This window comes from Cydia splendana, chromosome 20 (assembly GCF_910591565.1).
Source record: "Cydia splendana chromosome 20, ilCydSple1.2, whole genome shotgun sequence".
NCBI classification, from domain to species: Eukaryota; Metazoa; Arthropoda; class Insecta; order Lepidoptera; family Tortricidae; genus Cydia; species Cydia splendana.
This window is the reverse complement of record NC_085979.1, coordinates 8,941,207-8,956,475: the sequence shown is the minus strand read 5'-3', so window position 1 is coordinate 8,956,475 and position 15,269 is coordinate 8,941,207. Positions and strand designations below refer to the sequence as shown.

Below are 15,269 nucleotides of genomic sequence, written 5' to 3'. Positions count from 1 at the left end.
TATGTTCCATATGAGTGAACTATCATTACTTGGTGTTTTCACCTGCCGCTGTGTGTCATTACAAGGGTCTAGTGATCATTACTGTAATATTGTAGCCGTTCTTATAGAACGTATTGTGTGTTTAGAAAATAGTAATATAATGCACGTAATAAGGGGTGTACTGGATCCAATAAGCGTGTAGACTTGTAGAGCGGTTATTCTGGATGTACCCCTTACTGTTATGCGTTTTCAATTTAAGGATTTTATACTAGGTACCTTAGCTATAGTCTGTCTCTTTTGTATCTTAAAGGGGCCACTGATTAACAGTCCGCCGCACGGTATCGGCCTGTCAGTTGTTCGGAACTGTCAAAATTTTGTTCTAACTGACAGGCCGATACCGTCCGGCGGACTGTTAATCAGTGGGCCCCTTTAGGTATTTAAATAAAAGTAAACAAAATCTACCCTCACATGGGTCCCTAAGCTAAATAATTGAAGGTAGATGAAAACATTACAGGATCAAATAATGTAGGTTAAAGTCAGGCCGTTCAGTTACAGATCCAGGCGGTTTTGTAATTGGTCGGTTAACCAATAAATGTTATAACTACCAGAAAATGTAACAATTGTTTGTTTACTTTTATTTAAATACCTATAGATACAGACTATAGATTAGTTAATACATTAAACAGGCATGGATAACCCGACTAAATATAACCATAGATTTCAATTTCATTTAAATCAAACGAACACTACGCCGCGCCGCTGCTATTTAGTATACGATAGTTATTGTAGCGTAACCTACTAAAACCACTTGTATTCTTAAAAAAAAATTATACGGCTAAATTGTGTTTTCTATTTTATGTTGACATTACATTTTTACTATAAATACATATATGTATGTATAAATGGTGTCAGATCGCACAGGATAGGAACGAATGGCGAAATCTAGTGTCGGAGGCCAAGATCCACTTCGGGTCTCTGAGCCAGAGAAGTCGTAGTAGTAGTATGCATGTATAAAAATAAAACCGTTGCGATGAAACATACAATAAACAATATTGCATTTAATGATAGACAAGGTCAACTAGGGTAAAACTTGAATTACCCGTTTTACCCAATTATCGGCAACTTGAATTATGTTGCCGCGGTCATTTTGTCATATGTTACAATTGCTTTACTCCACTATTATTACCGTTTCGCCTTTGCTGTACTGTCATTACACTACAAAGTCTCATGATCATTACTGTAATATTGTTGTGCGGTTGCTGTAAAAAAATATACTTTTAGAAATAGGCTACACAGAAATTCAGCCGCTTACTAAATGAAAAGGCAGCATAATGATGACTAGAGATATCTCCTTTTTTGGGTTCCGTACTATAAAGGATAAACGGAATCCTTATAGGATCACTCATGCGTCTGTCTGTCCATCTGTTACACCTTATTTGCTCTGGAACTACTTAGACCAAGTTAAAATTTTGTACACAAATGTAAGTCTGTGACCTAAGGACGGACATGTTACGTGATAATTAGTACATTATTTTATTGCAGTGTGCAAAGTATGTCAATATGTACGAGTCCCGAGATTTCGCCTACCGCTCATAAAAGACACAAGAAAAGTTCTTAATGACACTTACACAAATTTAATTACACAAACGGGTCTACCGCGATATAATTTCATTGTTTTTACCTTTAATTCCGACGTTTCAGCTGAGTTGCACCAGCTGTGGTCACGGAAAGACGTGAAAGACGGAAAGCTGGTGCAACTCAGCTGAAACGTCGAAATTAAAGGTAAAAACAAAGAAATTATATCGCGGTAGACCCGTTTGTGTAATTAAATATGTGTACAAAACGCGAGAGTTTAAAGTGTACACTTACACAAGTACAACTAACGACGTTTTTAGGGTTCCGTACCAAAAAGGTATAAAAGGAAATGGTGCGGCTCTGTCTGTCCGTCCGTCTGTCTGTCACATTGTTTAATACAAACCCGTTACCAACTGATCCACGAGCAGGGTCTTCCGGCCTAGCCAAGGTGTCAATCGCTATCGCTTCGACAACGAAACGCTTTGTGTCTCTCTATCACTCTTCATTATAAGTCCGACAGTGACAGTTGCGTTTCGATCGCTACGGAGCGTAAGCGATTGGCATGTTGGCTACGCGGCCAGAACTGACTACGCTAAAGATTGATTCACGAGGAATGCTGAGCTTTGCCTCTGACTTCGATGATTTTTCGGTTTTTCCCACGTGATTTCTTAAGAATCACCCGTGCTGCATGACTAGCTGTTAAGTCACACGTAGCATGTCTCTTATGCACAGTACTAATTAGAAAGAGGTGGATAGTCTCGTACAGTGTTGTAAACTCTGTATAAAGCTTGCAATTTTATTCCATTGTAACCAGTGTTTAGTTGGACAAGTAACGGAACGTTTTAAAAACCGATCGTTTTAAAAGTGAGTGTTTAACTTCTTAATTATTGTAGTGTATTCAGAGGCTGATTTTTTTGACGTGATAACGTCTTATAAATCGATGAACACCGGTAGCATGCACGAAAAAGTGTCACGTTGTGGATAAATCTCCATGGTAACGTTGTGGACAGATCTCCATGGTAACGTTACGTAATGTAATAGGTAATGTTTTCTTATGACGTTATCGCGCATAATCAGTCTGGAGGATGTCTTGTCTGTGTCGTTCGTAAACCGACTTTATACATTTTTTTTTTTCATTATTTTGTAAAAATATAAATGAACCATAAAAATAACGAGAAAATCACATTAAATACAAACCTAAAATCTCTACTACAATAAATTAATCAATATTTTATATTTTGCAGTTATTTCAGCCAAATGGAATCGTATTAGCTATGAAGGGTAAATAATTTTTAGCTTAATTATTTCTATATTTTATCAAAATAAATAAAAGTATACCGAAGATTTAATAAAAGAAAATTATGTCAAAAAGTATTTGATCATGACCCGGTCATAGACACATAATTGGTTAGAGGCTACCGTGTCGTCGATTTTTTTCAAGTAAATGACATCACTAAATAGCCAAGTCATCAAGGTTGATATCACCAGATGTCGACAACATTTGTTGATGACACGTTCACGTTTTATTATAAACCTTTACTATTATGCATGTAAACAGTCCCATAGTCATTATGTCTGACCTACACCATCAGTCAGTCATTGTGTACGATACAATCGCAATTACTACGCCCAGTGAGGCGTGGCGAAATGTTGACGATCCCTGCGTGGGATTCGGAAGTAAGGTACTATTATTATACCTGTCCCGTGGAACAATGAAATCAGGTTACTGGATAATGAATGAGTTTTCCGATAAGAAAGTTGGATTTACGTCGATGACGTGCCTGTGCGCTATGTAAATGCGTTTTTTGTCATTCTCAGGGAAAATTTCAGTTGACTTAACGGTGACTCTGTTGGTGTATCGGTGTATATTACGTGCCCTCAAGTTTGGTTTGATGCATCTAGCAAAATGCTAAAGTTCATATCCATGACACCTTTTGTGATGTAGTTAACATGAATAGTATTTTGTTAACGGCGATAACACCCTTGTAGACATTTTTAAACAATGATGAGTGTTTAGTCGTTGTCATTTGGATCTATGAAAAGGTCTTCCAATCATAAGGTCTCACACGTATTGTAGTTAATAAAGATTGCAGCTTTTTATGTGGAGGACTTATAGTGACTTAAGTATATACAGTATCCCTACCTATTTCGCAATTAAACGTACAGTCAGCTGCAGAGAAAAGGTACCACCGCTACATAAAAGTTTGTATGCCGGGGTGGTACCTTTTTCTGCAGCTGACTGTACTATAATTCTCCAAACTTCAGAAAAACTTTATCAATAGACTTGTATAATGGCTCATTACGCATGTATACAAAAAATCCTGTCAATACAATCTCTATACCGCAATGTTCTCGACCCCTGCACCTCGTGGGATTCGGAAGTATCCGCAGAGCACCGATTGCTCACACCTAGCCATTCCACTCGCGAACGTTTACCGCGAAAGATCTATGCCGCTGAGAAAAAATACCGGCCAGTGATCGTGAACGATTTTTTTGAAGTTTTTTTTTAGAGTGACTAGTGACTTTTGTGGTGGCTCTAGTTTGTGTAAGTCGTGTTTTTGTGATTTGAAACAAGTTTTATTTTTGGTTGAGGTTCGTATTCAAATATGAAAATCGATAAAAATTTGACGTATAAATTTTTTCAATTGTGCGAATTGTTATCATCGAGGTTGCAAGGATATTTCCAAAATTATTATCAAATATTTTAGTTATTTTAGGGCTTACTTTTCGTTAAGATACCTAGGAAGAATTGGTTTAGCTATTTGGGTTGGTCAACTATTTCTTCTTACTATTTTGTCCTGTCACCCAGGGGACAACGGTAGCACTATGAAAATAAATATTGTAACACATTTTTCTAACATGATTATGTGATGTGTGCATTAAGGACGGACTAATTACTACCCCAAAAATGTTTGTTTAATCAATTTGAATGCTATAAAATCGTTATTTCATAAAGTGACCCAGCAGACGTATCCATGGCAACTAGAGATTTCATTAGCTTGAATGTATGCTAGATGCAAAGCGCGTTAGTTTTGTCATTTAAATATTCCAACATTATAAATATCAAGAAAATATCTCAAAAGACTCTAGTAATTACATGTTAGAAAAACACTAATTGCGGAACACTATTAGATCCCTATCTCTATAATCACACGAGAATTGAGCAATAGGATAATATGTGCCATTCTCAACCAAAAGGGTACTTATTGTCGGTTGGCAATAAAACGCCATTTCCATATAGCTTCTATTTGAAATCAACCTTATCGACAACCGACAATGTGGTAGGTACCTTTTGGTTGAAAACGTCACATATTGTCGTTTTGTCGCTTAAAACTACCTATACATTTTGTAGGTATTCAGAATAGCTGCTCTATACTACGATTTTAGCATTATGCATTAGAAAGAACTTCGCAGAACTAAGCTAGGTTCCGAATCGGGCACTTTTTGCGGTAAAATTTTGAAGTATATATTAAAAGTATTGACCATGCTACATTAGATTTTTCATTATTATTAACAAATAAAGAGCTTGATAACAACTGCACGCTTACTTCTATGGAGTTCTTTCTAATGCTAAAAAGAACGAAGTATAGGAAATCAATAGGTATTTATGAAATGGAGATACTTCAACCAGAAAAAAATTGTAGCTTTTGGGTGATTATAGAACTCGCGGCTTAGAAAAAAACTGTCGCTTTTGGGTGATTATAGAACTCGCGGCTTAGAAAAAAAATGTCGCTTTTGGGTGATTATAGAACTCGCGGCTTAGAAAAAAATTGTCGCTTTTGGGTGATTATAGAACTCGCGGCTTTACCCCGGCCCCTTACCATCTGTGCTAGCTTACCCAAGAACCGTATATTAATTTTTTTTTTTAACTAAAGTATAAAAGAGTATTATTATACATAACATTTTAAACACCAAGAACGTTTCATAAGTCTAGACCACAATTGCAGTTCAGATAAACACTGAATAGCTGCCAACCGCCATTAGATGCATATCTCTATCACACGAGAATTGCACAATATACGGATAAAGTTGACGCACGGCGTTTTAAAATTGCTGCTGTGCACGTAATATATAAGATATTTCGTAGAATTACGACTAAAATTACGAAAAAATACGACTTAGTAGTAATAGGCTTCCTAATTCGAGTACTTTCGATCCATGAAAATCAATGGGAGGAAACTAAAATTTTCACGGTACGATTTTCTTCTGGAACGTGGAGTCACGGGACAGGTGTGTGATCCACTAAATTGATATTTAAGCCTGTCCTTACTTAAAATTTTACTTTACTATCTTATGTATGTACCTATCTAATCATACGCATTTCGTATCCCATTCCATCCATGACCGGTCTGGCCTAGTGGGTAGTGACCCTGCCTATGAAGCCGATGGGCGGGTTCGAATCCTGGTAAGGGCATTTATTTGTATGATGATACAGATATTTGTTCCTGAGTCATGGTTGTTTTCTATGTATTTAAGTATTTATATATTATATATATCGTTGTCTGAGTACCCACAACACAAGCCTTCTTGAGCTTACCGTGGGGCTTAGTCAATTTGTGTAAAAAAAAACGTCCTATAATATTTATTTATTTATTCAAATATAACCCACCCTTCTTCTTTTCGTACCTTTCTTACGATGATGACGATCCATCGTATGAAAAATCTGGCTGAAATCGTATGAAAAAGCCTTATGACAATACGAGAAGTTTTGTGCAAAAAATATTGATTGCACTTTTGTTTTTACTCATATACGTAGATTTAACCATTTTAAAAACATCTGTGTTTTAACAAATTTAAAATAAATAAGCCTGTGTTAAGAGCCAACGGGAGTGGTCATTTCTCCATACAAACGTACTCCTCGTTTTCCTCCGTGGTTTTTGAAGCTAGAGCAATGATTTTTTCAACACAGATTAATATTGTCAATATCTGTGTCGGACCGTTTTGCTTTTTTTGTTATTTTTGTTTTTTAAGGCGCTAGAGCCCTTCAAAAATGGCCAAAATGGCCTAATTGACTATGCCGCAATGAGAGGCGTGGCATTCAAAACTGATATCAATTAGCCAAAAAAGCAAAACGGTCCGACACAGATAATTTCATAATCATTTAGATTTCCAAATTTGGTTACGATTGGTTAAGTTTTGGAGGAGGAAACAGAGGAGTACGAAACCTCGATTTTTGAGATTTTTACGCAGGATATTTCGCCTTGTCCTTATCGTTTAGGTGCCGCTTCCGTTAGCGAGACGGGTATATTTACCTAAAATATTTAAAACTCAGCTCCTGTTTCGTCTTAACTATTATAGACCTTATCTTAACTACATAATGTACAAATACATTTACAAAGGTGTCAAGGATCCGCCAACCTGCACCGGTGACCCACTGGCTATAATGGAAACACCTACGAACACGTGTCCAATTATATCCAAATACAGTTGTATGTGATAGATTATAGCCATTATTACTTTTGTATGTTCAATCTCAATATTAATAAAGTGTGCTTGTTAATAGAGATGCACCGGATATTCGGTTACTATCCGGTATCCGGCCTATCCGGCCATGATTTAAATATCCGGCCGGATACCGGATAGTAACATTGCTTGATTTCGGAGTAAACTAATTGGATTTAAGAAACAGTCTTGATCATAATCGTACTTGTTTATTATTTTATAACAAATAAACAATGTTTAATATAATAATTTATTTAAACATTCCACTGACTTGCACGCGCACTCATTTCGAACCTAGAAATGTGTCCGCGCGAACGTTCACTAGGAAACAGGTCAAACCTGCAGAATGCGCACCTGAAAAACCGAAATGTAGGTATAGTTCCGCTGGCCGAATATTCGGCGGCCGGATACCGGATATTCGGCTGATGGTCAGGCCAAATATCCGGTATCCGGCCAAACAACTATCCGTTGCATCTCTACTTGTTAACTACTTTTAGAACGTACAGTCAGCTGCAGAAGAAAGGTACAACCCCCTACCCCCATTGAAATGTGTACGCAACGGTGCTAAGCTCATAGTATTGCTGACTACATATATCCCTGATTTTTGGACAAAGTATGTCATTATGAAAAGCCAACCCCATAACGTTTATAAATTCGTCAGCGGTAACCGCTACGCATGATATTTTTTTTATTCGATATGGTATGGGGGTTTTCGGGGACGATAAATCGTTCTAACTAGGTCTTATCTCTGAGAATACGCGAATTTTTGAGTTTTTATATGTTTTCTGAGCAAAGCTCGGTTAACCAGATATTCTTTAATAATGTATGGAAATCATATGACTTTTCGTCGCCTCTGTTATCACGATACTTTTTTTAATTCCGATTGAATTTGCCGATAAATGTTTGTGATCTTAGTTAAGGTCTCGTCTATACGAGTCATCGTCATAAAACTGAAAGGATTTATGTGACGTGCCTGACGCGTCATGGGCCGTTACGTGCAGCAAAACAGTCATGGGTAAAACTTAACAGACAGCGGCAGCTTAACAGACGGACAGCGGAGTCTTAGTAATAGGGTCCCGTTTTTACCCTTTGGGTACGGAACCCTAACTAGATGTCGTACCAACTACTTATATTACACGAATTGCTTCTAAATATAATGAGAGGTTTTTATACACAGAGAGCTCACATTTAAATATTGACTTATGTTAATTAGGTATACCTCTCGCTTCAGTCACTAATAATAAATTATACTTCGGCAAAAAATTGGCACCAAACGTCGTCCATGCAAATGTTGAATGTCGACCTCGGCCTTACGAGTTTGCATGTAAATATGTATATATTTGTTTAAACGAACGCGTTGAGAATTTATTGTAAGTTGGATGCAGATCTATTACGGTAGATAAGTCATAAAGTTGTTTGGTTTATAGCATGTTAGGAAAATAATTGTTAGAGTGCGGTTTCGTATTAATTTGAACACCTAAGTAGCCCGCATAAATGGAACTGCTGTTGCAAGGCAGAACTTTTAACATTGTAATTCATTATACAATTGTGACGCTACCGTGACATATTTGCAGCTAACTACACAACCATTATACCTATTTAAATATAAATATTCTATCAGAACAAAGACCCCAATAAGAAAATTAACAAGACATTCACCTTTCCAGACAAAAAACCAGCAATACCAACCACACCGACAAAAACTAGACGAAACTCCCAAGACGAAGACAGTATCAGTGTGACCTCCGTCGGCGGGATCAAAGGCAAACTGGCCGCTCTGTTCAACAAGGAGCAGACGATAAGCGAGACGACCATAGCCAATAAGTTCAAGCAGGAGAGGGAGAGGGAGATGGAGATGTTGCAGAATAGATTTCATTATAAGGTGAGTTTTTTTTTGTGTTTATAGCGATGCCACCGAATAAATAATAGTACTAGGTACAGAAGACTCACTCTCTAACAAAATGCGTCTGTTACGATCAGCACAGATAGGGCCGCTAGGTGGCGACAGCGCCACGCGCGGCTTATGGCTTTCCCCAAAATTGGTGTGGAACGGATGTACTTTTAGCTACCTGTAGCAAAGCGACGAAATCGCGGAGTGAGCCACGCCTGGCGATGCGGTCGATATCGTTCACCTTTCTAGTTGGTGTTGCACGCGCGATGTCTAGTCGTGCTTGATATGAAGTAGCGCCAGTTTGTGGCAAAATGTCTGACGTGCATACACGGCACGAGTTCATAAATATGTATACATTTCTTCACCTTAACCTATTGCAATAAGGTGAAAATAGTAGTTTGTGTTACAAGGGATCAAAATGATATATTTCCGTCAGGGGCGTACATTGAATCCTAAATGAAGCGATGGAATCTACAATAGAATCCCGAACGTAGTGAGGGATTCTAAAGTAGAATCCTGAGCGTAATGAGGGATTCAAGAGTTAACGCCCAAGACGAAATAATTTTGATACCGTGTGACACATACTGCTTTTCACATCAACTATGAGGAAAATAAAAAAATCTCAGTGTTGACACTACAGTGTTGCCACTTTTTAATTTCTACTCTTTTTTGCCAGGCTGTACATACGATGTTCATAGTTAATTATATTAATATTTTATACTGGAAATGTCCTTGAACAGAAAAGTGTCACTTTGATCCCTCCTAGCAGGGAAGAAAAATCCATTTTCTGATTAGGTGATGTGAAAAATGTATACTATATTTATGAACTCGACTGTACCACAAGTTGACCTAGTTGTTGCATCTTTTCCATACTTTTGCAGGGTAAACTGTGCATAAAATACACTAAACATCAATTAAATCGGGTCAGTTTATATAAAAACTTCCGACCCATTGACACTGCTTAGCCACTAAGCAAGTAAGCATTAGGGCTGATATACACGGCGTGCGAACTCGCATGCGATTTTAGTTACATTGCGGACTGGTGGTTACGTCCAATTTAAGCGACCGATCAAAACCCGCAATGAAATGAAACTCGCATGCGAGTTCTCGCATCGTCTAAATCAGCGGTCGGCAACCTTTTTTTGCGTAGTTTTAGTAGCGTAGTTAACGATGAGTAAGTTGACGCGGGCCGCACTTTGTTAATATTTATGACTTTATCAGACATTGTCGTTTCTCAATATTACATAGCCAGAGAGGCTCGCAGGCCGCAAGTGACAATTTCACGAGCCGCATGCGGCCCGCGGGCCGCAGGTTGCCGACCGCCGGTCTAAATGGACCCTTAGAAACAGTCGCAATAAGTCGCCGCGCGCTTTTAGAATTTAAGAACACATGATTTACATTTCAATATCTTAAAGTAAAGGACATATACATTATTTCCGTCTCTATCAAAATAGTATAATACAAGAAAGACGGGTAAAACAAGTGAGGACATACCACCATCTGTGCCCTTCTGATCAGATAGAGTCACGACATGCCGACCTAAATAGTACCACGTGAAATAACTTGGTGTACTTGGTAAAAAACATAAACAGGTTGGTCGCGCGATCTGATAATAGCTTCGTTGTGCTTTAGTGCGTCGTTTTAAACGAAAATGCTTGGTAAAAAAAACTAAAATGTTACTTCTCTCAAAATAACTTAATTTTTTTTTTATTTAACTTTTTTACATGGAGGCTAAAAAATTAACTGCATTCCCGTTGCCAGGGAGGTTTTGGGATTATACTAAGCAACTATTACTATGGGACCAACCGCAAAATCGCGAAAAAAAAATTGGCAGTTTCATACATTTTGGCTAGACCATTTTCTATGGGAGGGTATTTTTCATTTCGCGATTTCGGGTTTGGTCCCATAGTAAAAGTTGCTCAATATAATCCCCAGTTATTTTTTAGCCACCGTGTATAACATTTTTACTTACATTTGTAAATAATATATCGTTTTATATATTTTTGTATTTGCTATAGGTACGGTTCGTGACAGTATTGCGTTATCTAACATGCCCCCATTCCGTTCGTGTTTAAAACTATTTAACAAGGTTTTTCCACCGCTCCTTACATTGAAATTATTCTGCAATGATATATTTATGTTAATTTTAGTATTCGCGTATCTTTTAAACATATAGTTTATCCAATATTAACATTTACAGCCCTTTTCCCGACAGTAGTCAAATGTAAACTTAATACTATATATTTTCCTTAATTATTGGGTTTCTCAAGTTGTACAGTCGCTGTCAGATATATCGGAGCGGTCAAAGCGCTCACAAATATCTGAACACGCCTCTATTGTGAAAGCGTTAGAGTGCGTGTTCAGATATTGTGAACACCTTGGCCGCTCCGATGTATCTGATGGTGACTGTACAAATCGTGTGGAAAACCAGTTTCCCTTACGTCTACTAGTTAATAAGCTGGTAAATCACTACGGTAAGGCAATGATCGTTAGATGTTAATAGTCTGTTTCTGTGTTGACTGTTGTAAATTTTATGTCCTGCCGTGTTTTGACCTGGTTAAGTCTGTCACGAATATTGAGTCATTGTAATTAACCTTTTACTAGTTAAAATATTGAAATAGTTAATTTGAAAGTTTTTTTTTGTTTAATCGTGATGACAGAAAAGTCACCGCTTCATATCTACACACTAGCGACCCGCCCCGTTCACAGAATAAATAATAGTACTAGGTACAGAAGACTCACTCTCTAACAAAACGCGTCTGTTACGATCAGGAAAGTTATGGCCGCTAGGTGGCGACAACGCCACGCGCGGCTTAGGTATGGCTAGCCACCAAAATTGGTGTGGCACGGATGTACTTTTAGCTACCTGTAGCAAAGCGACGAATTCGCGGAGTGAGCCACGCCTGCCCCGGCTTCGCACGGGTTACACAAAACCTTAACGAATTATACACCTAAACCTCAAGAATAACTCTATCGGTAGGTGAAAATCCGTTCAGTAGTTTTCGAGTTTATCGCGAACATATATACAAACACTCAAACAGACAGACGCGGCACGGGACTTTGTTTTATAAAGTGTAAGTGATTATTTGAGTTTCGATTGGCGTTTCTTTTAACCTGAACTTGAACCTGATATGCCAATGCTGAAAGGGTTATTATGTACTAGCTCTTCGTCTATCAGGTAAATAACATAATGTTAACCAGGAAAAGTGAAATCACGCTCTTTCGTGTAGCCTCAAGGGAAAACCTAAATAGATGTTTTCCTTAGAAATTACCGCATCTTACAAAGTTACTTGCAGTTTGCATAATGCTTTCTACTCTACTGATTAACACAACTGTACGAAATGTTGTGAAATTACTAGTAGTGTAGGTTTACTAGATAAATATTCCACATTTTAGGGTTCTGTACCCAATGGGTAAAAACGGGACCCTGTTACTAAGACTCCGCCGTCCGTCTGTCCGTTTGTCCGTCTGTCTGGACTCGCCCACCGAGGGTTCCGTACTATTTAGTATTTGTTGCTATAGCGGCGACAGAAATACCATCATCTGTGAAAAATTCAACTAACTTTCACGTTTCCTGAGATACAGCCTGGTGACAGACAGACAGTCTTAGGAATAGGGTCCCGTTTTTACCCTTTGGGTACGGAACCCTAAAAATCGGCCCACCTACGAATAACAGACTAACCCTGCTCGCGACAGGTAATAACCAGGCCCCAATTTCACCACAGTGACAGGTGCGACAATTGTAAAATCACTGTTGCTGACGTCACAGGCATCCATGGGCTACGGTTACCACTTACCATCGGGCGGGCCGTATTCCTGTTTGCCACCATCATTGTATTATTTAAAAAAACTTTATTATATCGGAAAAAAACAGATATTTCTTTTGCGAAGTTTCTGACAATTGTCAAGATTTAGAAGAATTGTAGGTAATTCTTGACAGGTAATGAGGTATATGTCGGAATTTCGTGACAATTGTAGTGTTTCTTGTGACAATTGTCATAAACTTAGCAAGAGAAATATCTGTTTATTTCCGATATAATAAAGTTTTTTTAAATAAAACAATGATGGTGGCAAACAGGAATACGGCCCGCCCGATGCTAAGCGGTAACCGTAGCCCATGGATGCCTGTGACGTCAGCAACAGTGATGTTTTACAATTGTCGCACCTGTCACCGTGGTGAAATTGGAGCCTGAATGTCGCAATTCTTAGTACGTACTAAGAAAAGCCCTTTTTGTGTAACCAATACACCCATTATGATACGTAACTTACTGGGTCTCACATTTTCCACTATACAAATATAAACCTTAACAGTATGACTTAAAAGTCATATTTCACTGCTAGCTCGATACGATGTTGCGAAGATTCTAGGTTATGTGTAAAAATTAACACCGTTCTAAGCGTCTTACAAAATGTACCATCACTGTTAACTGACAATCAACCTTAATGCTAAGGTACAGTCACCTGCAATAATATGTTCCTCTTCGAAGGCCGCAAAAATATCTGACACGATCTTATTTGTAGAGCCATAAGAGAGTGTCACATATTTTTGCGGCCTTCGAAGAGGAACATATTATTGCAGGTGACTGTACACCGATGGTCAGTTAAGAATTCTGTTGTTAAAAGTATGAGCATAAGTAGGTTGTTTTTAGGGTTCCGTACCCAAAGGGTAAAAACGGGACCCTATTACTAAGACTCCACTGTCAGCCTGTCTGTCTGTCCGTCTGTCTGTCTGTCACCAGGCTGAATCTCATGAACCGTGATAGCTAGGCAGTTGAAATTTTCACAGATGATGTATTTCTGTTGCCGCTGTAACAACAAATACTAAAAACAGAATATAATAAATATTTAAGTGGGGCTCCCAAGTAGCATGGAAGTGTCGGCAACATCAATATAGCAGCCAATTAAGAACTTAGAGTGATTTAAGGGACGTATAAGAGTGTCAGAAAAGATTTAAGCTGTATAAAAGGTACTTTACAGACATTATACAGCTCAAGCTGTATATAATCATTATAAAGGATTCTGCGGAAGCATGGGGTGCTTTATCAGAATATAAACAATCTACTATAAAACTAAAAGTGTTGTGAGAGACTACAAGCTAATTCTATCGTAAAAGCTGTATACAGGCTGTATTGTAGTATCACTTGGCACTTTTAGCTGTACAAAAGTATCTGTCAACTCCGTTTTAAAACATTAAGTGTTGTGAAACACTACAAGCTAATTTTATCGTAAAAGCTGTATACAGGCTGTATTGTAGTATCACTTGGCACTTGTAGCTGTACAAATGTATCTGTCAACCCCGTTTTACAGCTATTTCTTATGGCGTAATCTTACTCTCCTATAAGAATAGTAGTTGTATAACTTCTGTCTGTAAGGGTATTATAAAACCAAATGAATAAATGGCAGCTATAGTACAGCTTTTTTCTGTATTACTGATACTGAGTCGCTTATAACAATCTTTTGGCGTCATTTTACACTCGTATAAGTATAGTAGTGTAATGATTTCTGAAAATAAGTGTATTATAAAACTAAAGGAATATATGACAGTTACAGTCTTCTTCTTCCTCGCGTTATCCCGGCATTTCGCCACGGCTCATGAGAGCCTGGGGTCCGCTTGACAACTAATCCCATGATTTGACGTAGGCACTAGTTTTAGTTTTTTAGTTTTTACGAATGTTTTTAATGAATGACAGTTACAGTACAGGTTTTTTATTTGTTATACGGATCTCTAAAGAGAATTATAACTTATGTACGGAGAACCGAAATACAGCCAAACGAATGCAAATATTCTATTATAAAGCTGTTTTAATTACAGAAGCTGTAAAAGACACTCCATTTATTACACAGCACAGCTACTAAGATTATAATGCTCTCCAACTATCCTGTAGGCTGTTTAAAAATTGTCGCCATTTTACAATAAAAAAAAAAACGTATTTGTAAATATAATTAAAGAAATACTTGCAAATATTTAGCAGACAAACGCCGTGTTATGATTACCAGCTAAAATAAATTGTTTAGCCTTAGAATTAATATTTATAAATATTTTTGACACTCTAACCTTAAAAACAAACAGTAACTTTACCGATTTTTAATATTTTCCTTATGGTTTCTCTTTGTTATTTTGCAGGCGCGTAAATATTTTGCCAGAAAAGATACACAGGTTCACAATAAATAATAATCCGCACTTACCAATAATGTAAAATTCCATTCAAGTCCTGTATAATATTTACTTTTACTTTTACCATCCACTATAACACTTTATTGTCGCCATTACTATATTACGAAAGAACAAGATTAAGACATTTTAGTTTCTTAAATGATTATTATTCTCTTGTAATTATTTCTTATAACTCATTTAAAACTTATATTCTTATATCGTACTTAT

At 37.5% G+C, this 15,269-nt stretch overlaps 1 protein-coding gene across 1 annotated transcript in view; it reads left to right on the top strand.

Moving 5' to 3' along the window:
* Window positions 1-15,269, top strand: part of LOC134800834 (anillin) — a 130,374-nt gene that overhangs the window by 66,658 nt on the left and 48,447 nt on the right. The window contains exon 8 of the mRNA XM_063773391.1: window positions 8,664-8,878. Coding sequence (XP_063629461.1) covers window positions 8,664-8,878 — 215 coding nt within the window. The remainder of the gene's footprint in view (window positions 1-8,663; window positions 8,879-15,269) is intronic.